Consider the following 27,472-nt stretch of genomic DNA (forward strand, 5'->3'; position numbering starts at 1 on the left):
ATAGATAGATAGATAGATAGATAGATAGATAGATAGATAGATAGATAGATAGATAGTGCGGAGGGACCCTCCTTGGCCTCCAGGCACCTCTCTGGAGGTAGCTGGAGCCCAGGGATGGTGGGGGGAGGGGGAAGGAAGAGGCGCACATCTGTTCTTCCCCCGTCCCCTTGGGCCTTCAGCTGTCACTGGAGAGGCAGCTGAAGGCCCCGGGGCAGGGGGGGAGTACCACCCCAGAAGGCAGAAATCCTACCCCCGGCATTGGGTAGCACCTTTTAGTTTGGGCACTAAACCCCTAAAAGGTTTGCCATCACTGTCTTAGACCAATACATTCTATTAGTCTTCAAAGTGCATCACATTAACATGGAAGTTTAAGTTACTGTACCAATGTATAGTTTACATGGTCCAATTTATCTTACCTGGTATTTAGCAAATTCTTGATTCCATCTTTCCTTTTTCCATTCTTCAGTTATTTCTAAGCTGGAATATTCTCCCACTTTGAGATCTGAATGTGTCCTAACAGTTGATACTTGCTGAGCAACTTGATTTGCTTTATAGTAAAGAGAAGTTTAGACAGCAATATGACTATTTTGAAATAGGTCTTTAGCTTATACTGAATAATATGCAGATTACAACTGTTCACATCAACATGCTGAAATGGCGTAGGCACACAGGCCATGTATGCTGCCCTTTCTTTAACCCAGTGTGCAAACCAGACTATGATTGGGAAAGTGACTGAAGTAGCATTCTATTTACATTCAACTAGATATTTGTAGAATTTTCTGTATGATTTTGGAAACCTGATAAAACAGTCCTTGATTGCAGAGAGTTCTGTTCACATTGAAACACACACAAACATGCTGTTCCCTCATATCTTCACATTCAGCATAATAATGTTGACAAGGAAGCAGGTTTGGCATGCATGGGGAAAGCATGTGTGTCCCCCTCCCCCTCCACAATTTAAATCAGGGGAATGGAAAATGTGATCCAAGGGCATTATGTGCTGCATTTCCAATTTTAACACTTCTGACCAGTTCCAGACCAACAATCAGTCAGTAGCACCCACTATCTCCCTAAACTATCCCCACTTCAACACATTTTCCCACTCCTGGTTAATGCTTTCTCATGTTCAGCCAAATGACTGAACAGCACAGTACCAGGTAACATTTAATTATGCCAACCTTTCTCTTACATGCTTAATGTGGAACATAGCAAATTCATGTAGGGCAAACTGTTTTCCAGATATGCTTGGGTTGCAACGTCTATCAGTTTTAACCACCATAGTGAAGGATGATGGGAGCTACAGTCCAATAAAATGTGAAGAACCCCCATGTTCCTCACTCCTGCTATTTATATATACACATACATACATGCATATATATATATATATTACTCAAATCCTTAAGTGAAAGATTCCATCCTATAATTTCAACCTCATCTTGCCTGATAACAGATCAGTTAAAAAAGCTTGTGAGAAAAATCACAATAATTTCATTTTGTTTATTGTATTCTACACTGATTCTATTGTACAATTAGTACATCCTTTAGACCCTGTTGGTCAACCCACATTACATCCTTACCAGAATTGACCAAGAATACTGTTCTTTTTCCATTTTTGTTGAAGTCTCCCCTGATCTGATAAGACAGTTCTTTAATGAGTAGTACTGCAATAAAAGTCTTCCCTGAGCCAGTGTTTAAACAGACTATTGTATTATGATCCAGAGCTGCTTCTAGCAGTTCAACCTGCATCAAAATAAAGGAAAAATGTTTCACTGTTTAAAATTCCCACAAATTACATGTAAGTGAAAAACTGTAATGTTAACATTTCTATGATCAGGATGCACAGCATCTTATGATTCTTATCCCACAGATAAGTTGACGGGAGCAATTAACGGACCATCTTAGTCTAATGCTAACATAGTCTAATGTTAAAATCAGCTCTAAACATATTTGAAGTTATGTGAAATTTTAAAGGGGGAAAGATGATTTCCCCAAACTACTAAAATATAGAATGCTCCATTCTATATAGAGTATTTTACTCAGTTTAGTTTTCTGCTTTGGATCATGTGGCCTCATCTGACACATAATACTGTAACTAAAATCCAAGTGTAAAAAAATGAGGACTGATAGTACAGTGGTACCTCGGGATACGAATTACCCAGCTTACGAATTTTTCGGGATACGAAAAAATCCCATAGGGATTTATTGTTTCGGCTTACGAAGGTTTTTTTTGGGTTACGAAAAAACCCCGGCGCTGTTTTAAATGGAGCCGCGGCGGAGCCGCGGCTTTTTCTCCATTAGCGCCTATGGCAATTCGGGTTACGAAGGTTTTTCGGGTTACGAAATTAGCCGCGGAACGAATTAATTTCGTAACCCGAGGTACCACTGTATTATCTTCTTGTTCTCACTGTAGCCACAAATATTGGGGGAGAGGGGTCCTTGAGATTCACGTGCTGTTCCATGCAGTTTTGGGATCCAAGCCAATCAGATAACATTATAATCAATATTACAATCAATATTCATTGCAGTCCAGTATCTGTCTATTTTAATTTAATTAAAATTAAGAGATGTAGTAGTGATGGGTGACTTCAACTATCCTGATATTTGCTGGAAGTCAAACTCAGCCAAATCCTCAAGGTCTAGTAAATTCTTCACTTGCCTTGCAGACAATTTCATTGTCCAAAAGGCAGAAGAGGCAACAAGGGGGGTCAGCTATTTTAGATCTGATACTAACCAACAGGGATGACTTGGTTAATGGGGTGCAAGTGGTGGGATCCTTACGTGGAAGTGACCATTTTCTCCTGGAGTTTGTTATACAGTGGAAAGGAGAAGCCAGGCATAGTCAGACATGCATTCTAGACTTTAGGAGAGCTGATTTCAGTAAACTCAGAGAGGTACTGGGGGTCAAGAATACTAAAAGAGAAGAGAGTTCAGGATGGATGGGAGCTTCTCAAAAGGGAGATACTGAAGGCACGATTTAAAACAGTTCCAGTGAGGAAGAAAAACGGGAGGTGTCTCAAGAAATCAGGATGGATGACTAAGGAACTTTCAACTAAGCTAAGTTTTAAATGGAATATGTATAAGAAATGGAAAAATGGGGAAATCACCAAAGAGGAATTCAAACAAATAGCAAGCACGTATAGGGGTAAATTCAGAAAAGCTAAAGTGCAGAATGAACTCAGGCTTGCTAGAGAGGTTAAGAACAATAAAAGGGCTTTTTGGATATGTCCACAGAAAAAGGAAGAAGAAAAAAATGGTAGGGCCACTGAATGGAGAAGATGGCAAAATGCTGACAGAGAAAAGGCAGAATTACTCAACACCTTTTTTGTCTCAATGTTCTTAGAAAAGGCAGAGGGTGCTCAACCTGAGGAAAATGGAGCAGACAACAGAACAGAGGAAATTCAGCACAGAATAAGTAAAGAGATAGTACAGGAATATTTGGTTAATCTAAATGAATATAAGTCTCCAGGACCTGATCAATTACATCCAAGGCTATTAAAAGCTGGTAAATATAATATCTTGGTAGATGAAGGGAATGCTGTGGATATAGTATATTTTGATTTCAGTAAGGCCTTTGACAAGGTTCCCCATGACATTCTTGCAACAAGCTTGTAAAATGTGGGCTAGACAAGGTAACTGTTACATGGATTTGTAATTGGTTGACTGGCCAAAGCCAAAGGGTGCTCAACCATGGCTCCTTTGCAGCCTGGAGAGAAGTGACCAGTGAGGTCCCACAGGGCTCTGTCCTGGGCCCAGTGCTATTCAATATCTTTATCAATGACTTAGATGACAGAATTGGGAGCATACTTATCAAATTTGCAGATGACACCAAATTAGGAGGAATAGCTAATACCCCAGAGTACAGGATCAAAATTAAAAATGACCTGAATAGACTAGAAAACTGGGCCAAAGCTAACAAAATGAAATTCAACATGGAGAAATGTAAGGTACACTTAGGGTGGAAAAATAAAATGCACAAATATAGGATGGGCGACACCTGGCTGAATGAAACTGCATGTGAAAGGGATCTGGGAGTCCAAGTAGACCACAAGTTGAACATGAGTTAACAGTGCGACGCAGCAGCTAAAAAGGCCAATGCAATTTTAGGCTGCATCAATAAAAGTATAGTGTCTAGATCAAGGGAAGTAATATTGCCACTCTATCCGGCTTTGGTCAGGCCCCACCTGGAATATTGTGTCCAGTTCTGGGCACCACAATTTAAAAAGGATGTTGAGAAACTGGAGTGTGTCCAGAGGAGGGCTATAAAAATGGTGAAGGGCCTGGAAACCATGCCCTATGAGGAACGACTTAGGGAGCTGGGGATGTTTAGCCTGGAGAAGATAATGTTAAGAGGTGATATGATAGCCTTGTTTAAATATTTGAAGGGATGTCATATTGAGGAGGGAGCAAGCTTGTTTTGTGCTGCTCCAGAGAACAGGACCCGGAACAATGGATGCAAGCTACAAGAAAAGAGATTCCACCTCAACATTAGGAAGAACTTCCTGACAGTAAGGGCTGTTTGACAGTGGAACACTCTTCCTTGGAGTGTAGTGGAGTCTCCTTCCCTGGAGGTCTTTAAACAGAGGCTTGATGGCCATCTGTCGGGGATGCTTTGATTGAGATTTCCTGCATGGCAGGGGGTTGGACTGGATGGCCCTTGTGGTCCCTTCCAATTCTACGATTCTACGATTCTATAATTCTATGATTCTATTGCAGAAGACACACAAGTAAGAGGCAGGTATTTCAGTAGACAACAGAAAGTAGTACTGTACCAACATTTTCTCTATTTCATGCAAAAGACAGACAGACAGACAGAATCACAGCAAAAAGTCATCTATGCAGAAAAATATATAAGGCATAGCTAGCCTCCAAGAAATATCCAGATTTCACTTTCATGCTGCTTAACAAAATATTACCATTACTGCATGTACCTGATATTTTCTTGGTGTGTAAATGTTATCATGAATTGCTTCTTGTTGCCATGGTAGTCCAAAAAAAGGACCCATTGGGGAGGAAGCAGGGGTCATGAGCTGTAGTCCTGCCATGCTGTGGGACTGCAAAGCAGGGCTAGTCATTCAGTCATTCATTCATCCAGTGTTTCTTTCATTGCATTTGTCGTTCCAGCACAGCTTACCTGGGGAAGGAGTAGAGAGTACATTCATCAAACCATGTATTAATCAAAAGTTAAGTTATTGATATCTAGAAGTTAAACCTTTCTAAAAAGCTCAGTAAAGTTGTAAACACAATCTCTGAATCTTCAAAAGACAATCCAAAGGAAATCTGCAAGGTACAATATGATGTTATACCAACTGCACAGGAATCACTTTGTCATCATTCCTTATAGCAGTGATTCCCAAACTTTGGTCTTTCAAATGTTTTTTACTTCAGCTCCCAGAATTCCTGAAAGCTGACTCGGCCTTCTGGGAATTGAAATCCAAAACATCTGGAGGATGAAAGCTTGGGAACCACTGCCTTATAGTGTTAAAAAAGTGACACAAGTAATCCTTGGACACACTGGAGGGCCCTGCATTACAGGCACTATAGCTTATCTCCACATTACAGAAATATTCTCCCAATTTCTGTAATGCTGCTACAGTGTCTCCCACATGACAGTAACATTAGGCCCAGACCTCCTACACATTCAAGAGATTACTTTCAAGTTAAGATAGCTATTTACGGTGGATATTTTTCTCAAGATGAAATTCCAATCCGTTGCAATGAAAATGAAAAAACAAACAAACGGAAAAACAGAAACTGCTGAATAAAGTGAATTAATACAGGTAGAAACTGTAAACGTTTTCATATTGATTTCAGCATTCAAAAAACTGTTAAGTATATTGCACATATAGGCCTTCTTAGCCAGTCTGTAACAGAACACTGATAATAAGAACTATTAATAAACTAACACTTAAAAAAAAAAACAACCGGATGCATTTTAAGGTTTTCGCATCATCTTCACTTCCAAGACAGAGATCACTTGTTACATACGCTGCTGCCACGCTGCACAATTAATGCAGTTTGATACTGCTTTAACTGCCATGGCTTAATGATGGGATTTCTAGTTTTGTTGTGACACTAGAGATCTCTGACAGAGGTGGTTAAATATCTCACAAAACTACAAATCCCCGAATCCCACAGCACTGCGCAATGGCAGTGAAAGCAGTGTCAAACTGCATTAATTCTGCAGTGTGCATGCAGTCACAATCTTCTTATTATCTGAACCATCATAGCAAGGGGTGCTTTTTATTGTATGGAAAAGTTCAGACTGAATTAGTAAGTTCTTTAATTAAAGTAGATTTAACTGCTAGGTTTATGTTCAAATGATTATGTAGCTATTTTTAACTAGTATTTCAGGTTTTAACTTGCTAAACTAGATTTATCCATATTTAACCCATGTCTATACAGGATGTATGCCTATTGTGGCAAATATTCATTTATGTATTTGCAATAAATCAATCATCTTTTGGCTTGTTGAACTTATCTTGATCTATTTAAAGTTTATTTTTATACTTTGCATACATATATATTTATAGTGTTTGTGTGTGTATATAATTTCTACTAAAATGTCAGTCCTACTGAATTCAGTCAGACCTATTTCCAAATGTACAACATTTCAATCCTAGTGAGTTACAGGCCAAAATGAGGTTTAAAAATGACAACCTTCCAGATAACTGCTTGTTCAGTTACCCATACATACTGTATATACTAATGTATAAGTCTAGAAATTTTAGTCAAAAAATGACCAAAAACCTGAGTCAACTTATGCACAGGTCAATGTAAGTACTGTACTTTAACTCTTATTAAGAGAAAAGGGAATTTAATCAGTCTTGGTAGCACTGATTCCCACCTCCCTTATTCTCTTATCCATCCCGCTTTCACCGGGAGCACAAACAGTTAGGTCTGCTGGAACTTTGTCAGTTCTTTGGCATCATTTTCCTTTGCTTTATCCTTTCGATCCTTTGTTACTGGCTAATAATAATAATAATAGGTTTTATTTATATACCACCCAATCACTGGGAATCCAAGCGGTTTACAACAGAGGGGATAATAGGCAGTTCCCTGCCCTCAGGCTTACAATCTAAAAGACACGACACAAAAGGAGAAGGGAATGGTGGGGGGGAGAGGATCAGGTCCAGCATTCTTCTCTCCCTCTGAGGCCTGGACCAAGGCAGATGGACCGGAGGGAGGGCTCTTTTTCTTCAGGCTAGCCCTGGTGGAACTGGGCCGGCCTATTCTCTCCCTCACCGGCCGAAAGATGAGAGTTATGGAGGGAGGGTGCTTTATCTTCAGGCTAGCCTCTGATGATGCTGGGCCAGCCTATTCTCTCCCTCACAGGCCGAAAAATGACAGTTATGGAGGGAGGGTGCCCTATCTTCAGGCTAGCCCCTGATGACGCTGGGCCAGCCTATTCTCTCCCTCACAGGCCGAAAGATGACAGTTATGGAGGGAGGGCGCTCTATCTTCAGGCTAGCCTCTGATGACGCTGGGCCAGCCTATTCACTCCCTCACAGGCCGAAAGATGACAGTTATGGAGGGAGGGCGCTCTATCTTCAGGCTAGCCTCTGATGACGCTGGGCCAGCCTATTCACTCCCTCACAGGCCAAAAGATGAGAGTTATGGAGGGAGGGCGCTCTATCTTCAGGCTAGCCCCTGATGACGCTAAGATAATACATAAGTTTTACCCTCAACTTATCCATGGGTCATATAAAAAAGGAACGTCAGTCTTACCTGATATACGTCTATTTCCAGCAGAGAAGGGTTCGATCCTCCTTAGATTGGGTTGTCCCTCTATAATTTTAGCCCCCAAACCTGCCCTCGACTTATACATGAGGTTGACTTATAGTTTATATATGGTAATAGATATGGTTCAAGATTTAATGACCAGATAAAAATCAACATGGCAAGAATCTGGTTTGAGAACTAGTTTTTAAGTGAAAAAAAGAATGTAATCTTAAATAAAATATATCAATAAATAATCAATTCAAAAGCCTCTATGGGCCTAAGAGAAAGTGAGCCCCACCTCTCAAAATAGTCAAAAGGAAACCCAGAGGCCTAAGAGAACACTACTAGACATTTGGGGACAAAAAAACAACTCCAAGGAGAGCATTCTTGAGGATCACAAAACTATCAGGTGGAGATGGACGTTGCTCACTTCTAGCCTATTATGCGATCTCAAGTTTTTCTTCTAAAATTGTTCCTTTTTTAAAGAAATGTCAACATGAACCTCAATATTCAAATATAATTTCTGGTGATACAATGAACTGAGCACTTACTGTATTAATATCTGTGACCTCTTTATACATATTTTCTGAACTGCATCCTTGACATCATTATAATCCATTTGTAGGCTAATCGCATTGTTGCCAAGCTCCTGTTCAATCGATACAATAAAATCATTATAGGTAAAAATTTAAGAGTAAGAGATTCCACCATATTAGTTCAGTCAAAATTTATAACTACAGATAACTACCAAGTGATCTAAAATTTCTAGACAATTTTGGAAAAAATTGAGGTTTTTAGAGAAAAAAGTACCATAGCAGCCTTTACAGAATGAAAGTCACTCTATTACTGTACAAACATAGAACTTATTGTAAAATATATGTACAATTTTGTTTGGCATATTAAAAATACAGGCTATTCAGAGAATAATTACAGATTGAATTTGCCTTTAAAAAAGTTTGTTTTTCTTATGAATGGAGCTACAAAGTCCTGAACTGTAAAGACTTCAGATTTTTGTAGTTATTAAGAGCAAGCAAAAATATAACAGTAAAAATAAAACCTAAAGAGACTATCAACATTAGTAAACATAGAAAAATATTTTTTCTCCTCCAGTTCTCCATAGTGTCAAACAGAAATAAAGCATTCATTCCCATAAAAAAGAAGCAAGAAATAGAGACCCAACATCAGGAACTGCAACTGAAATTGTAAAACTTTGCTTCAGAAAAAAAAAAAATTTTTTTTTTAGTTTCTGTGGGTTTTACAGGCTATGTTGCTGTGTTCTGGAAAAATGTATTCCTGATGTTACACCTATTATCTGTGGTTGAATGATTCCAGCCACTGATGAGGTGACGGCGCAGGCCTAAAGTTCGCTGTCTAGAACGGCGGCATAGACAAACTCCCGATGGAATATTATAAGAATAAGAATCAATTCAACGAACTACATAATAAACCCACCCCTCCGCATTTGTATCCCTACCTCCCCCCCCCCGCCTTTGAATAATCAGGGCGGTGACTAATAACAATACATACATATACATTAAAACAATTCAATAAAAACAATAAAATTAACATGCCGGCCTACAGTGCTGACGAGGGGGGGGGGAGAGTTGCTGGTCAGGGGTAGGCTTGTTCGAATAGATGGGTTTTTAGCCCCTTCCTAAATTGGGCTAGGGAGGTGGCTGAGCGGAGCTCGAAGGGCAACGCGTTCCAGAGGTTTGGGGCTAAGATGGAGAAAGCCCTCCTAGAGGTGGAATTATATTTCACCTCTGGAACTCTTAGCAGTAGCTGCCCTGAAGATCGAAGTGCGCGGGGCGGATTGTACTGAGAGAGGCGGTCCTCCAGGTACCCTGGGCCCAAGCCATTTAGGGCTTTATAGGTGATTACCAACACCTTGTATTGCGCCCGGAAGCGAATAGGCAGCCAATGCAAGTCTTTAAGGACAGGTGTTATATGACTGGCCCTGGCAGTGCCAGTGACCAGACGGGCTGCCATATTCTGCACAAGTTGCAGCTTCCGAGTATGGTACAAGGGTTGCCCCATGTAGAGCGCATTGCAGAAATCCAACCTAGAGGTTACCAGGGCGTGTACAACAGTTTCAAGGTCTCCCCGGTCGAGGTAGGGACACAGTTGGCGTATCAGCCGAAGCTGATAACAGGTGCTCCTGACCGTCGCATCCACCTGAGATGTAAGGTGGAGCGACGAGTCCAGGAGCACCCCCAAGCTGCGTACAGAGTCCTTCACGGAAAGCGTGATTCCGTTCAGGACAGGTGGAACCACCGCCAGCCCCGGACCGGGGGAACCATGAAACTACACAAAATGTTTCTTCTCCATATTTTCCCAATCCCTCCCCTCGGTTTTCATATTTCCAGTCATTCTAAGATTAACTCTTATGGCCAAGGTTCTGAAACGGTGACTCCCCTCCCCCCAATTCCTGAGCGGTGACAGATTCTCAAAGCAGGCACCAACTTCAGATGGGGATTAGCTGACCCTCTAGTGCTTGGAACACTTTTGTTTCCTCTTCAACTCAGACTGCATGGCAGGGAGTGATAGGAAGAGAAGAAAATGAGTATTAGGCTGAGGTGGGGAGGCTGGGGCTTATGCACGACTGGTTGCAGTCTGGGAAGGGGTGGAGCAAAGTTCACTGACACCCCCCCACACACACTTTTACTTCTCCTTTGCTCTTTCCAAAGGGAAAATCTCTTGTTTCTGTCTTTGGAAGGTGCAACGTAACCTCTTCCTTTCCCTTTACGCTTTCCAAAAGCAAAATCCCTTATTTCCATCTTTGAAAGCAACCAAGTTAAAATCTTTTCCTTTCCCTTCACTGGCCACTGCACCTTTCTGGGCTGTCAATTCAGACTAACACATCCAGAAAAAATACAAAGCCATGAACACAGTCTTTCAAGGAGAGTATTATCCCACCCAAAACAGATTAATACACCTTCCAATCCAGGTTAGGACCCTTAGCAGTAAACCCTTCCATCTTGTCTGGATTCAGCATGAGTTTGTTTCCTTCACCCAACTCATTTCCTCCTCCAAGTATACATTCAGAGGAGATGCACTATCCTTAGCTGAAGTTATTACTGACGACACAAAGAAATATATTTTGGTGTCATCAGCATAATGATAGCACCCAACACCATGCCTCCAGATGATTGCATCCAGCAGTTTCAAGTAGTTGTTACACAGCACTGGAGATGTCAGTTCTTTTGAGGAGCTGCTATCCCCAAGCACCACCATTTGCAACCTACTCAAGAGACAGGACCAGAACCACTGAAGCACACTGCTCACAATTCTCAAACAGATCAGGCATTCCAGAAGGACACCATAGTCAATGGTACTGAGAGGTCCAAAAACACTAGCGAGGACGTACTTCCCCTGTCAATGCTCAGGTGAAGATCATCCACTGAGGCAACCATAGCAGTCTCAACTCCACATCCTGCTTTGAAGCCAGATTGAAACCAATCTAGAAAATGTGTATCATCAAAGAATGAATTGGAAGGCAAGTACTCTCTTGGTCACCTTGCCCAGAAAAGAAAGATTTAATACTGGTACTGTATATATTTATTAAATGTTCAGAGAGGGTTTTTTCACAGCAATAGTGCTATTGATTTTAAACCTTAAAGAAAGAATCTAAGGCCTGTTACAGACTGCCAAAATAAAGCTGCTTCGGGTCTCTTTGGAGGTATGCTATTTAAATTATGCATGCACCCTAAGAATCCGGAAGCTGCACCAAAGCTGCACTCCAGTGCTTAGGAATGGAGTGTGGCTTTGGCGCGACCTCCAGACTCTTAGGACCCATGCATCATTTAAATAGCATACCTCCAAAGAGACCCGAAGCAGCTTTATTTTGGCAGTCTGTAACAGGCCTATGTCTTTATACCAGTCTATTATGAGTTCATTAACATCATATTTAGTACTTTCCAACAAAAATTGTAATTTATATTTATTAAAGACTGTCCTGTGCTTATCTACCATCAACCAAAGAGAGAAAAAATATGAAGTCGAAGGCTTTCATGGCCGGCATCCATAGTTTTTTGTGGGGTTTTCGGGCTATGTGGCCATGTTCTAGCAGAGTTTCTTCCTGACGTTTCGCCAGCACCTGTGGCTGGCATCTTCAGTCTGAAGAAGCCAGCCACAGATGCTGGCGAAACGTCAGGAAAAAACTCTGCTAGAACATGGCCACATAGCCCGAAAATCCCACAAAAAACTATGGAGAAAAAACAGTTTGTATTTACTGAGAACCTAACACCACAATTACTGAAGAGGCTACATCTGGTCAGTTTCCTTAGGATCAGTTTCAGTTGCTGAGACGTGATATGGATAATGTCCTTGAAGTAGGTGGGTCCAAGTACATGTAAGCTTGACCCTTGTCCATTTTAGCTGTTAAAATCTATCAGGAGTAGATTTATCAAAAGTGTTTTCAGAGCTGGAAAATGCCTACCACCTTGAAAGAGGTGGTGTGCCCTCTCATGAAGATGTCCTTTTGGACCCAGAGGCATGTGACAACTACAGTGCCCTGCGTTGTTCTGAACGCTATTCAGTATCTATACTAAGCCAGTGGATGAAGTCATAAGGGTGCTGGTCACACTTAGCTCTACTTCAACATACTGTCAGAATCAGTTGAGGCTCCACAAGTACCTGGGAGTACAATGGGCTGGATGAGGGGAATAAACTGAAGCTGAATCCTGATTAGATGGTGGCTAAGTGGAATGATAGTTCAAAGCTTGGGGACTGAGTAAAATGCTCTGGATGCAGATACACATACTCTAGAAGAGGTTGCATTTCCTCTGAATGAAGAGGAATACTAATAGACCAATCTCTGTCACTGGAGGCCCAAGTGGACTCTATGACATGGAATGCTTAGGGCTACTTATGACTTCTCTGCCAAATAAAAGATTCCCTGGACAGAGATAAACTAGCCACAGCAGTCCACACTGGTAACTTACTGATTAGAAAAGACTACTATAATGTGCTCTATAAGGGACTGCCCTTGGAAGTAACCAGAATTCCATATAGGGAACATGTAATACCAGTATTAAATGTGCTATACAGGTTGCCAATTCATTTCTAGTTTAAATTCAAGGGGCTGATGAAGATACTTAAAGCCTGGACCAGTGTCCAACATAATAACTTACTTACTTACTTACTTAAAAATACTTCTATTTTACCCCGTATAACAAGATTTCAGGGCAATGTAAAAGTAAAAAAAAAATATCAAAATGATTAAATTATTAAAGAAGCAAGGTCCCTAGGAGATTTATTACTTCCTGAAACTTGATTTTTTAAATGACAATAATAATCTTCACCACAATTTTATAAGAGGTAAATTTTCTTATATCAGTATAAAGTTTTCAGTATTAAAAATACAGGTAAGGAAGTCAAGAATTTAGATAAAATAAAAAGTGGCATTCTGTTTATGAAGTATTCTTAAACAAATCTAAGAATAATTTTAAAAGGCAATTTGAATGAGACTGTCTATCCCACTTGTGTTTAAAGATTAAATTTAACTAACAAGCACACTTTAGAATTTCACAACATTCTTTTTTGTTTACCTTGAATCCTGATATTGAGCTTTTCCAGACTTTCCACACCTGTAATTCAGTTTCACCCTAGGTATCCTAGAAGGCAATATAAGGCAATATAAAGACAGTGAAGTTTTAAAAGTAAATTCCAATAAATTCCAATAATGTTCTACTACAGTTTGCTTCCTTGCATTTAATATTTAGTTTAGGGCAAAAGCTCATTACTCTTCAAAATCTAATTGTCATGTGTTCTTTTTGGCCAAGAATACAGATCATAAATATTTGAAAGAGATCAGCTTTAAGGGCTTGAGCATATTTGCATATTTTCTACTCTGCTAAAGTAATTGTTCACTAACAATAATTAGATTTACATCTGGATCTAATTCACTGTTTTTTTCATTATAAAATGACATTTTGAAGAAACCTGATATTTACTGTGCTACAGGACAGTGAATGGTGTCCATTTTTAATATTTTTCCAAAACAATTCTCATTAATGGAAAAAACAACACAAATAAAAAGCCAGTTTTGTTTCCATGTGTAGTCCTCCCTCCGTTCTCGTGATCTTTGGACCCACATCCCTCGCTTATGTGCTAGGGACAAATGGAGGGAAAATGAATGGTGCATGTGCCCACACTTATATTCAACCCAATATTGTCTGAATATAGGCGAAACCCCATTTTTGCGAGGCTTTCTGGAACGAATCCCTTGTGTAAAAGGAGGGGCAACTGTACTTATATAAAAAGAAGTGGTATATCACAAAACTCTTCTCCCCCTCTCCCATTTCATTATTGCATAAGAATTGCTGAAAAGTCAGCAAACAATTCTTGATGTTAAAAATTAAATGTAACTTAAAATTTAGATTTAAAAACATAGTTTCGTTTCTATTTCTTAGCCAATTTTTTTAAAACATAAAAATTTGTAAAGCACACTGTACTACAATTTTTGCACTACAAAGATAACTGTTTAACAAACAGCAATCCGAAGTTCATGCATAAGAAATTGCAAAGATGACTCACTTACAAATTAAGAGTATTAGGACAATTGTTACCTGCTGTTTTGATATGTACATCTTCACACAGCAAACCAGTAGATACTATCCCAAGAAAAAACCACCTAGCCTGTCAGTTCAACATTTTAGCAGTGATCTACTTCAACAGTGGATTCTAGCACCATTAAGATATACGCTATAATTCTGTTGTAAGGGAAGAGAGCTACATAAGGTATCAAACTGAGGGAACTATGCACACTGTGGCAATACAAATGTGTTTCATAAGCTGTGAGCATTTGTTTGTTTATTATTTGCTCCATTAAAATGGGCATCCTAAGGGCATCATTCATGGTTTTCTTCTGCATCCTCACAACAACTTTGCAAGATAGGTTAGTTTGAGAGTGTGATCGAGCACAAGATCACCCAATGAGCATTACAATAGAGTGTGGTTCAAACTGAATTTCCTGGATCCTGCTCTCGCACTCTGGCCACCCTTGTGCACCAGAAATTTATTTTAGCCTACTCTTTAGAGAAATATTTTGAACTTGATTATGGCATGTAGCAAGCAAAGTTAAGAGACCAGTCACTGTTTTTATTCCCTACTGGCAGCTGGGGAGTTCACCAAATGAAGGAAGATGTGGCTTGTTTAGTAAGAACTGTAAGTAAGGTAAAATTGTACCAGCCTCGTCGTAGTTCTGCTCACAACCTCTATGATATATAGATAGGGTCATGCTAGCAAGCATATCACTATTTCCAAAACTTTGCAACTCCAACCAATAATCTCATTGTGCAATGAGCTTTTATAAACTCACACACAAATGTCCACATTTCACCAGTAACCAACAAAACATGTGTGTTGCAAAGTATTCTTTCATTTTTCGAAAAACTGCTATTTTTCATATACAAAACATCACTGAATTGAATGAGACTTAATTTAGAGTGGGCACAAAAAGCAAACTGTCTTTTATTACATTCTGAACAGAGAAATCTCATTGGTTTCTTACTTTGCCTATCTTGGCACCCTATATATAGGCATTTAATTAAGAGAGTACTGTAATCAAAATTATTCTGTATAAAAACACAAAGAGTTGTATCCCTTAAAAATCTAGTGATAACTTTCTTTCTATTGAATATTTTGCATTCATAAAGCAAAAACTGAAGAACAGAAGTGGATGAAAAGGATGAACTGCACACTACTGTCCTTGTTACAACAGCCCTTTTCAGTTCTTAAACTAACATACAGCTAGACAGACTTCATATCAAAGACTGGACCAAGTTCAAGTACAAAACTGTAACCTTTCATCACATTAGCATGCCAATCCTTTTGCTGCTCTCCTCTGGACAAAAGGGCTTGTTGCAACTCTGAAGGAACCTCCTGTCTACTGCCAAAGAAATAAATAATTTGCCAGAAACTACTGCTTCACAGCAGCTATTATCTATGCCTTTATTTTAAGGCAGACTCAGGGGCTGTTCAGACAACCCCAAATGGGTGGGAATGGAGCCGCCCCTGTTTCAGCCAGTTCATGGCCATGGCAACTGCACACCACAGCCCTGATCTCTCCAGGGTGCCACAGCTGCATTGCTGAAGTTTGGCAGCGATCCTTTGGCGCTGCATCGTATGAACGCAGTGCTGGAGGAGCACAATGATGCCATACGCTGTGTGGTCAGAAAATAAATTCTGACCAGCAAAATTCTTTCCAGATCAAAGGGAGAGCAGAAGATTATCCATGTAGTACTTGGGAACCCTGATTCCTGCACTGACTGCAGAAAACCAAGCAGTCGGGTGTGACTGGCACCAGGGCGGAGACTGAAGCTACCTTGAAGCTCATGCCAATGAAAGCAAGCCTGAGGACAATAAAACCTGCCACCTTTTTTTAGGCACCTTTACTTTTAACATCTAAAGTACATTTAGGTATTTTAATTAAAAGCATCTTTGATTCTTCAGTGACAACATTACTTCTGTCAGTATTTTCCTTTTTGTATCAAGAAAAGTGAATGGAATGATCATTTTATAAATTGCTGCTGTGCACACAAAAAGTTTAATTGGGTGGTGATGTACTCATTAGACTAGAAAAAGACTTTAATAATTTTAAAATTCAAGAATGGACATTTCCTCTTTTTTAATTCCAGGTGGAAATAGCTTGGATTATTCTTGAGAGTGTAAGAGTTCCTGTGGGAAAGTATATTGTGAAGTCGAAGGCTTTCACGGCCGGCATCCATAGTTTTTTGTGGGGTTTTCGGGCTATGAGACTGTTTTAGAGTTTTTTCCTGATGTTTTTCCAGTATCTGTGGCTGGCATCTTCAGAAAATGCTGGCATGGAAGAGAGTGGGGTATATATACTGTTGGTTGTGGGGAAGCAATTTGCATGTTAATCTGTGTATTGTTCTGTTGTTGAATGGCAAAATTTAATTTAATTAGTGATCAATTTTCTGTTGTGAATCCCCCTCGCCCTGGGTGGTTTTTATTTGCATTTGCTAGGTCTTGATTTTGGTGTTTTTCAGGACTGGTACCCAAACTTTGTTTACTTGAAGGGTTACTTCTTTCCTGTTGAAGTTGTCCAGGTGTTTATGTATTTCAATGGCTTCCCTGTGCATTCTAACCTGATAGTTGTTGGCATGGTCCAGAATTTCAGTGTCTTCAAACCGCATTTTATGCCCAGGATGGTTTACAACGTGTTCTCCTACTGCTGATTTTTCTGGCTGACCCAGTCCGCAGTGTCTCTCATGTTGCTCAGATGGTTTTAAAAAAAACGGTCAGATCTTGTTCTCTGTGGCTCCAGATGGTGAAAGTGTCGTCCACATATTGGAACCATGTTGTTGGCTTTCTGGGTGCTGTTTCCAGGGCTTGCTTTTCAAAGGCGGGTTACAGACCGCCGAAAAGCGGCGGCCTGCACCTGCCCCTTTCCCAGCCAGATCGGGACCTCAATGGCTAGAGTGGCAGCCACTGAGGCCCCGATCCGCCGTTTTCCAGGCTGCAGGAAAGCAGCAAAAGGCCCCTTCCCTGCAGCCTGGAAAGGGGTGTCCTTGGGGCTTCAAGCCCCAAGGACACCCCGCAGCGGCAGGGAGGAGGAGAAAGGGGCCGCTTGGCCCCTTTCTCCTCTGCGTTGCTGGGCGCAGCCGTCTGAAGGCTGCGCCCAGCGACGCAAACAGCAAAAGGAGCTCCATTTCGGAGCTCCTTTTGTGGCCAGGGAAGAGGCGGCGCGGTCATGAGGGAGCGATCAGGCAGACCCAGCAACATCAGGGACTGCCTGAAGGACGAGACTTCTCCCTCCTTTAATTGTCACCTTGTATTTGTATTGTATTCAATTTTTACTGTACACCGCTATGATCATTGTGGAATAGCGGTCTACAAATAAAACGTATTATTATTATTATTATTATTATTATTATGACGTCGTAATGGTGGCGGCCGTGTGGAACAGCCGCCACCATTTTGTGCACGCTCCGCGTGTGCTAGGGTTGGGGGTGTCCGAAAAGGACACCCCTTTCTAACCCTAGCATGCGCGGAGCACGCACTTTTAGGCCCGTTTGTAACGGGCCAAAGTGTTCCATGTAAAAGTTTGCTATCAAGGGGCTCCCAGGACTTCCATTAGCTACACCATCCCTTTACCCCACCATCCCTGCTACCCCATGGGTTAGCGATAGTATAATCGTTTGATTAAATGTGATAAACAGAAAAGATTATTAACACATCACTGGCTTTTTATAGAAATTAAGAATATATTTTGACATGTTTATATTGTGTTTATTACTAAGTAAAGAGGAGAAAAGCTGGAATAGATCTGAGAGCTACAAACAGATGATATGTTTTCCATTGGCAGGAAAAGATTTTTATACAGACATTCTTTTAGAATTGAAGGCTTTTAAAGACGGGCTATAAATGTTGTATAGTTTTAAATAGTATTAATTTTGGAAGTATTTCAATAATGTCTTTGACATGCATATTAGTTTAATTAGGTTTTAGTGATGACTTTTTGTGTTTTTAATTGCAATTTTTTAATGTGCCAGTTCCAGTCCTGGGGAAAGGTAAAATATAAATAAAGCTGATTAGAAGTAGTACCCCTAGTAGTATGCATGCCTTGGAGTTCCAGATGTAATGATGATTAAGAGCTGTTTGTTACAGGAGATGTGGGAATTCTGTGGCCCTCTAGAGATGTTATTAAACTGCAGCTTCGTCCTGTGTAGCCAACGGTGAGACATACTGGGATTTGTGGTCCAACTATAGTTGGAAGGCCACAAATTTCCCACCCTGGCTTTAAAGGGAAAGGGCGAACCAACTGAAATTGCCTCAACAGCAATAACGGGAGTTCTAATTAAGGAAGAAGGGAAAGGACAGGCATCGGGGGGGGGGGGGGAATGGTCCATGAGGCCCCATCCAATTCCAGGATTCTATGAATATCGGCTTCAACATGGGCATGGATGAAAATTTGAACACTAAGATGATAAAAAATGATAGTTTTATATATTTAAAAATATATACTCTGCCCTATATCCGAGGGTCTTTAGGCAGCTAACGATAACATGAATATGAACAGTTTAAAACAATTTAAAATGGGAAAGCTAATTTGAAAATTAAGAACATACTGAATCATTTAAATTTATAAATTGAACAGTTTAGAAGCATCTTAATAAAACAGTTAAACAGTTTTAAAATATTTTAAAATGTTCAGGGGTAAATGCTAACAAAATCAATAATGCCCCAGGAGCTTTGGAAAAACACCATGCCTGGTACTGGAATGATAGCAGCATGGGTGCCAATTAGATCTTTAAGGAGAGGGGATCCCATATGTGGTTTCCACAGCAGAGAAAGCTTTCTCCCACATCCTCCCACAGTGTATTGCCCTCACTAGGAGGGCTTCTTCACTAATCGTCATACCCTGGAGAGGTATACAACAGGAGGGGCACTCCTAAAAGTATTGAGACCCCAAGATGTTTAGGGCCTTGACTGTCATTACTAACATCTTTAATGCAGACTGGAGACATACTGTAGCAAGTACTTTTTTAAAAATAATGTTATGATTTCTTTCAATAGCAGTCCACTTTCTGTGTTATGAACTAGCTGCAATTTTCAAGTCGCTTTTAACGGTAGCCCAGGTAGAAAGTATTATAGTACTCTAGTTAGGAAGCCACCCATGCCTACACTACGGTATCTATTGCTGACATACCAGTCAAAGTGGCTTCAAACAGCTGGAACTTTGGAGTATGCCTAAATAAATAAATAAATCTTTTATTTCTACCCCGCTTTTTGTAAAAACAATCAAAGCAGCTTACAATGTTAAAAGAATACACCACATATACAAAATATCCCCCCACTTAAAAAAGAATTAAACAGTTTAAAGTTAAAATTACATGAACAATTAAAACAATAACGGCAGGCAGAGTCATCAGATATATGTGGGAGGGATTGCTACATGGCCGAGTAATTTATTCTGGGAAGGCCTGCCATAAGAGATCCGTCTTATCTAGATTGGTGATTTGACGGCTCTCGTCTGGCAGGCTATATTCTACAGGCTGGAAGCGGTTACAGAAAAAGCCCTCTGGGAAGTGGCAGTCAATCTGGTCTTTATAGGCTGCAGTAAATTCCTCCGAGAGGACCTGAGAGCATGGGGCGGATTGTATGGATGTAGGCAATCCTTTAAATAAGTTGGGCCGAAGCCATGTAGATCTTTAAAGCTGCTAACCAACACCTTGTACTGTGCCCAAAAACTAATAGGTAGCCAGTGGAGTGACTTTAATATTGGTGTTATATGATCGCTCCTAGATGATCCAGTGATCACCCTGGCCGCCATATTCTGTATCAACTGCAGTTTTCAAACTAGGCACAAGGGTAGCCCCATGTAGAGCGCATTACAAAAATGAAGTCTTGAGGTGACCAGTGCATGTACTACAGTTTCAAGGTCCCCCTGTTCCAGGAAAGGGCACAGCTGGTGTATCAGTCGAAGCTGATAATAGGCACTCTTGACCGTCACATTCACCTGATTTCTCATGTGAAGCGACGGTCTTCAGTGACAAAAGATGGCTCTGAGACTACTCTCAAGCTATGCACCTGATTAAACAAAGAGAGCACAACCTCATTCAGAGCAGATACCTTAGGCAATTTCCAGACCCAAGAATTACGAATTCTTAGAGTCTGTCTTATCATGATTTAGTTTCAGTTTACTGGCCCACATCCATCCCACTGCAGCATCCAGGTGCTAATCCAACACCTGCACAGCCTCAGATGACTCCCACAATGAGCTAAAATACAGCTGAGTATCATCTGCATACTCATAGCACTTCATCCGAAATCTCCTTATGACTTCAGCCAATGGTTTAATGAAGATATTGAACAGCACTGTCTCAACATGAAACTTTGTGGCATTTTACAGATTAGTTAGGTATATGGTTAAAGAATCATTTCCTTATGTTACTGTTAGGAATCAGCCACACAGACAGGAACAGAGCCATTGTAACAAAGCACGTACTGTACCTCCCACTACCATCTGATGGTGCTGGTCCAGTAACATTGGATGATTAATGTTATCAAAAGCCACTGAGATCCAGGAATATCAACAACGTGGCACTTTCTCTATCTTTCACCTAGAGTAGATCATCAGTTAGTACAACTAAGGTTAAAGACTGAGTCTCTCTTATCCAAAATCCCAAAATCCAAACCTTTTGGAGCTACAACACAAGTAGTGCAGTATATACATTTGTGAGGCTGGAAGTAGACATGAACAAATAACCAGAAGTGCCGCCTCCTCTGTCTCAAAGGTGGAGATGGATAGTTGGAGGCCTCCCTGGAGATCTCCTGAACAGTAATCAGGTCCCCTATATAAAATAAAATGTTGCCGTATTTGTGGGCTGCAGAGAAAGAAGGTTGGAGAGCAACTTGGATTCTGAGCCACCCATCAGTGTGGAGGCCACTGCTGCTGCCAAGGCCACTCTTTGTGGGTCCTATCATTCACTGGCATCTGGTGCAGCTTGCCTCCTCCCACCACAGCTCCATTCATCTGAAAGTTCACGTCATGCATTTTTTTAAAAACAGGTTTTTGAAATCTCATGTCTCTGAGACCTGCAAATGTGTTGTTGTTGTATGCCTTCAAGTCATTCCCAACTTATGACTGATCCTAAGGCTGGATTTTCTTGGGAAACGCTGCATTTTATTTTATATAATGAACCTGATACTGTACAGATCTCCAGAAAGCCCTCTAACCACTCACTTCTGTCTTCAAGATAGTACCACTCCTGGTTGTTTGTTTGCAAAGCAGAAGTGGGTGGCTGGCAAATATGCCAAAATCTAAAAGTATCAAAAAATCAAAACACTTCCAGAGCCAAGCATTTTGGATAAGGGAGACTCAACCTGTACTACTAGATGCCATGGTCTGACCTGAAACTAGACTAAAATGGTGCCAAGTAATTTCTTTCCTCCAAGAATGTTCCAAATTGGCCAGCCACCCTGCCCCCCTCCCCCAATTTTATTAGCAACAGGACAATAGTTTTCACACTACAGCCTCCTTCAAGGTAGGAAGAACCACCTCTGGACCCACCAAATCAATCTACTGTACTTCTGCCAGATTTTATCAGCTAAAATCACAAGAGTCAGGATTACATGGGGGTGGGTCTAACCTTTCAAGCATGTTGTCCATATCATCATACTGCAACAAATGAAATTGATCCCAAGAAAATTGACCAGGTGAAATACTGGATATTTCCTCAGCCTCTCCAGTAATAGTGGCATCAAGTACTGATTCAATATGAGTGTCTCTCCTTAAAATGCCTTGCAAATTTATCACAGGGAACTGAGGCTTCTAATTCTGCTCACCAGCTTCCTCACTACTTAGAACAAAATATCTTTAGGGTTAAGAGTAGGATATTAGAAACGTAATAGGCCTCCTTTTTGGTCCATCTCACATAATAATGGCCCCATACAGACAGGCCAAAATAAAGCTGCTTTGGGTCATTTTGGAGGTATGCTGTTTAAATTACACACATATCTTGAGAGGCCAGAAGCTGCAACAAAGGACTGGAGTGCGGGGCTTTGGCACGGCTTCCAGACTCTTAAGACACATGCATCATTTAAACAGCATACCTCCAAAGTGACCCGAAACAGCTTTATTCTGGCCTATCTGTATGGGGCCAAAGTGATCATGAGAGCTCTCACTAATTTTCATCCATACTTGCTCCGTGACCAGTGCCTTTACCAAGCAGTTTTTTCACCCATAGATGCTCTGTAAACCAAGATGAATTACAAGCTCCACAGCACTGGACTGGGTGTTTAAAGAGCAATCGTATCCTAAGCAGTTAGAAGCAATTTTATCCTTTCAATCTTGCCATTTCACAGTAAGACCAAGACCTTAACCAAATTTCCAAATCTGTCAACCAGAAAATCCCTGTAGGGTGGGTCTGTTGTTGTGAACCTTCAAGTCATTTCTGACCTATGGTGACCCTATCAGGGGTTTTCTTTATAGAATTTGTTGAGAGGGGTTGCCTTTGCTTCCCTCTGAGGTTGAGAGAGTATGACTTGCCAAAGGTCAGCTGGGGGTTTCCAAGGCCGAGCAGGGAGTCGAACCTGGGCCTTCCAGTGTCCTAGCCCAACATTCAAACCATGCTGGCTCAACTGACGGTTTACTACCACGAGGCAAAACTTCACAAGAAAATAATCTTACCATGACAATACTCAGTACTGGGTACAAATCTTCAGAACTAATGCTAAGGTAGGTGAGTTTTCTCATGCAGACAATAGAGTTTTTATGAATGAAGACAGCTCCTTCCCCAACCACAAATTTTGGGCCATGCCATGTAAAAATGCAAATAGTAAATTACTTAAGAACATACTAAGCATGGGAAACCCACTAGAGTGTAATGTTGTTATTATTGTTGTGTGCCTTCATTTCCAACTTATGGTGACTCTAAGATGAACCTATCATGAGGTTTTCTTGGCAAAGTTTGCTCAGAGCAGGTTTGCTATTATCTTTCCCTGAGGCTGAGTATGTATCCTGCATTTAAAAAGTATGGATAAGAAAGCGACAACAAAACATTATCAAGCAATAGGTACAGTAATTGCACAATGCCTGAAGGACAGAAAAATGGTCAGCATTTGAACTATACTGAAGTCCTTGATATTAGGTGCATTTCAATGAACCAACAGGCACACCAGACTGAGTGTCTAATTGTATATTTCTAGCTGACTAAAGAAAGTACTTACACAAGCAGGTGTTATACCTGCAGTTGCCTTCAATGTTGCAAAGTTATGGGAAAGGACAAAAGGCTTACATTTTTCTCTTACAGTATTAGTCTCCAAATTGTCAAGCAAGGCACAAGATTATCCAAGTTAATATTTAACACAATATTTTGATTATAGCCTAAGAGATATATTTCAGTTTGAAAAAGAATTCCACAAAAAAAAAAAAAATTTCAGATTATTACATGTCAATAGTTCTATCAAAACCCTCATTGGTTCCTAATGCTTCCCTACAATGTATGCATGCTTTCCTACAATTTACAAACATAGGGCCTCAGCACATGGCCTGAAAGGAGAGGCCACTGGCCACTCCGGCCCCAATCACGCCAGGACCGTGGGAACTGCCCAGTCAGCTTTCAAACCAGGCCACCACCACAGCCCCAAGTGGACCACTGACAGGAGTGGATTTACTCCACTCCTAAAAGGTCTAGCTCTTGCGCTGTAAATGTGGTCTTTGCATGGCTACCAGCCACTTTGGTGGCATGTATCATCTGCACACCACACCCCCAAAGCAGCCGGAAGTCGCTTTATTTGGCCTATGCTTTGGGGGCCATAATACTTGTCTGTTAGGGGGCTCCCAGGTCTACTTTCAGAGCATCAAAACATAAAGTAGGTTTCACAACAAACTTATTCACAAATAAAGTAAAAGGCAACATACTAACATTTACAAACCAAGACAACAGAGCCCTGCAGGATAATGTGCAGAATACAGTAGTACCCTGAGGGAAAAAGACCCAATTTCTGACACTTGTCCTCAATATTCCTTTATAATGGAAGTTAACTATTACAAGCAGCAATTAAGAGGTTTTTCTGCTGTACTACAATAGCTCATCCCCAATTTTTTTTCCCTGGCAGTGGCAACAATGGCACAGGAGAGCTTATGGGAAGGGGGAAAGAAAATGAAGGTGAACGCAAACTCCCTCTAAACAAATTGGCCAAAGAAATCCTGTGATAGGTTCACCTTAGAGTCTTGGGTGCTTCGCACCGGCATTTGGGACGTCCGGAGGACTCGTCCCATTTTAAAAAAGGGGCGTCCTTTTAGACGCCCCTGGGCCTAATACGGACTCAGTCCGTACAAGATGGCACCGCCCTTCTACATGGCCGGCGCCATCTTTGCGTATCGGACGCTGAGCGTCCGTACGCATCGCGTCCCTTGTGACGTAGCGAGTGCGCCCCGGCCATTGCTACGTCGCAAACGCGGCGGAAAGAAGCTCCATTTTTGGAGCTTCTTTTTCAGTCCGCAGGGGAGCCGCGCCGTGTGGAGGCTCCGGCTCCCCACGGACTAGGCGGCGGCGGCGGCAGACGCCGCAAAGCGCGGTCTGTACCCGCCATAGTAAGTCAGAAAGAACTGAAGGTGCAACACAACAAGTTAACAGACGGCTTCTTCCCTAGTAGCATCAGATACTACTGGGGTTCCAGGCAACACAATTAGTTTCCTCTAGCTCTTGTATAGATCTGTATGTGTGATTAGCTATACGGCCTAAATTAGGAGCTGGCAGTTCTACAAGCATAGCAAATGGTGCTTGAAGCTGCAATCAATCAACATTTGGAGGGCCACACTTTCACACCTGGTCTAAATACAACTGCTAATCCCAATTAGAACAGATCCACTGAAATTATCGATTACATCAGTGCGATTTACCACTGAACAATTTATTCAATGGATCTACTCTACTTAGGGCTAGCAAGTTGATTTAGGTCCTAATGTTAGCAATGATAAGTGAAGCATTTGAAGTATCAGTGTCTTATGAAATGATATTTGGATAAATTGTAGGACATCAGGTTGCAGAAGTTAGATTGGGGATCCACTAGTAGACCTCCAAGTCATGCATTACCAGCAAGGGTTTAAAAATGCAAGAACACAAAACTGTGTGTCCAAAAACATTGCAGAAATAACCCAGTTTGACACTATTTTAACTGCCATGGCTCAATGCTAGGGATTCTGGGATTTGTAGTTTTGTGAAATTTTAGCCCTCTGTCAGGAAGCTCTGCTACCACAACAGACTATAATACCCAGAATTAGCATGAAGTCATAGAATCATAGAATCATAGAGTTGGAAGAGACCGCACGGCCATCCAGTCCAACCCCCTGCCTTGCAAGAAATCCAAATCAAAGCATCCCCAGCAGATGGCTATCCAGCCTCTGCTTAAAGACCTCCAAGGAAGGAGACTCCACTACACTCCGAGGAGTGTGTTCCACTGTTGAACAGCCCTTACTGTCAGGAAGTTTCCTAATGTTGAGGTGGAATCTCTTTTCTGTAGCTTGCATCCATTGTTCTGTGTCCTGTTCTCTGGAGCAGCAGAAAACAAGCTTGCTCCCTCCTCAATATGACATCCTTTCAAATATTTAAACAGGCTATCATATCACCTCTTAACCTTCTCTTCCCAAGCTAAACTTCCCGCTCCCTGAGTCGTTCCTCGTGAGGGCAAGGTTTCCAGACTTTCACCATTTTAGTCGCCCTCCTCTGGACACGCTCCAGTTTCTCAATGTCCTTTTTGAATGTGGTGCCCAGAACTGGACACAATATTCCAGGTGGGGCCTGACCAGCAGAATACAATGGCACTATTACTTCTCTTGTGATGAAATTCATTGTGTTAGCCTTGGCCCAGCTTTCCAATCTATCCAGGTCATTTTGAATCTTGATCCTGTCCTCTGGGTATAGCTACTCCTAATTCAGCGTCATCTGCAAATTTGATAAGTATGCCCCCAATTCTGTCATCCAAGTAAAGATCCCAGGCTCTTTTACTATTTCTGTTTTCTAGTTGTTGAGGTTGAATTTTGTAAGATCTCCATGGTCATTATTTTTAGCAATAGCAAATACATTCTATACCACTTATCAGTGGCACTTAAGAACTCCCTAAGCGGTTTACAATGTGTGACCTCACTGCCCCCATAGGCTTTTCCTTTGTCATGTCTTTTTTAGATTGTAAGCCCGAGGGCAGGGAACCATCTAATTAAAAAGATTGTATGTACAGCGCTGTGTAAATTACAGCGCTTCATAATAAAGGATAAAATAATAATAATAAATAATAATAATAATAATAATAATAAAATAATAATGTTTTTAGACCTCAGAAGGATGCCAGGCAAGTGGATCCTGAGCTGGATTGAATTCACAACCTGTGGTTATGAGTGGCTGCAGTACAGGCATTTAACAACTGTGCCACCAGGGCTCTTGTTTTTGTTTTCTTTATGTTCAACAAAGCCTGCCTTTGCACTTTCTACCTTGACCTTCCTAAGTAGCAGCTCTAGGTCTGTGATGTTTTCTGCTAGCATTGTATCATCTGCATACTTCAAATTGTTGATATTCTCTCTCCCTATTTCACCCCTCTCCTCCTGTGTTCCAAGCCTGCTTCTCATATAATATGTTCTGCATGCAAGTTGAACAGATAGGATGAAAGATGCAGCCTTTCCTGATCCATTTGCCACAGGGAGCCATTCTGTTCTCTGTGCTCTGTTCTCATACCTAGGATCAAACATTAATCAGAAGACTCCAGTCAAGAAATCATAAGAAGACAAGAATTGGGCGGGCAGCTAAAAAGAATTAGAAAAGATCCTAAATGTAAAGATATACAACTGAGAATGAAAGTTAGAATTGTACAAGCTATTGAAGGGTCAAGCAGACAGGAAGGAAGGAGTGACCTGAAGCTGCTTTTTCCAAGAGTGAGCCAAGACACTGCGGACCACATCACCTACTTCCAATGTGGCATGTATGCACATGTGACGACTGCATGGCACAAGCATAAAGCTATGCTGGGGTAATTTTTAAAAAAAATCCCCCCACAATCACAATCCATGCACATTGTCACACAAACACACTGCTGGGAACTGCCTGCTGCCCAAATGCCATCCCATTTGACGGCCGTCCCTTTGATCATCCACACAGTTGTATTTTCAGATGTCACCAGGACAGGGCATCGGAGCGGAGGTGTGCCCACTAAAACCCTGGCAATGCACAATCATGGAGGTCCTCTCTACATGCCCCCATTCACTCCATGCCCTCTCTTGGACTGTGTGGTT

The 27,472-nt window shown here is 41.2% G+C and overlaps 1 protein-coding gene across 1 annotated transcript in view; it reads right to left on the bottom strand.

The window, feature by feature from the left end:
* The window catches only part of DICER1 (dicer 1, ribonuclease III), an 88,295-nt gene that overhangs the window by 56,361 nt on the left and 4,462 nt on the right, over positions 1-27,472 (bottom strand). The window contains exons 2-6 of the mRNA XM_042464688.1: positions 13,269-13,334; positions 8,271-8,368; positions 4,929-5,131; positions 1,578-1,740; positions 417-547 (exon numbers count right to left, since the gene is read on the bottom strand). Of these exons, the coding sequence (XP_042320622.1) occupies positions 417-547; positions 1,578-1,740; positions 4,929-5,072 (438 nt within the window). The 5' untranslated portion in view covers positions 5,073-5,131; positions 8,271-8,368; positions 13,269-13,334. The remainder of the gene's footprint in view (positions 1-416; positions 548-1,577; positions 1,741-4,928; positions 5,132-8,270; positions 8,369-13,268; positions 13,335-27,472) is intronic.

The sequence above is a fragment of the Sceloporus undulatus genome, chromosome 1, assembly GCF_019175285.1.
Source record: "Sceloporus undulatus isolate JIND9_A2432 ecotype Alabama chromosome 1, SceUnd_v1.1, whole genome shotgun sequence".
Lineage (NCBI taxonomy): Eukaryota > Metazoa > Chordata > Lepidosauria > Squamata > Phrynosomatidae > Sceloporus > Sceloporus undulatus.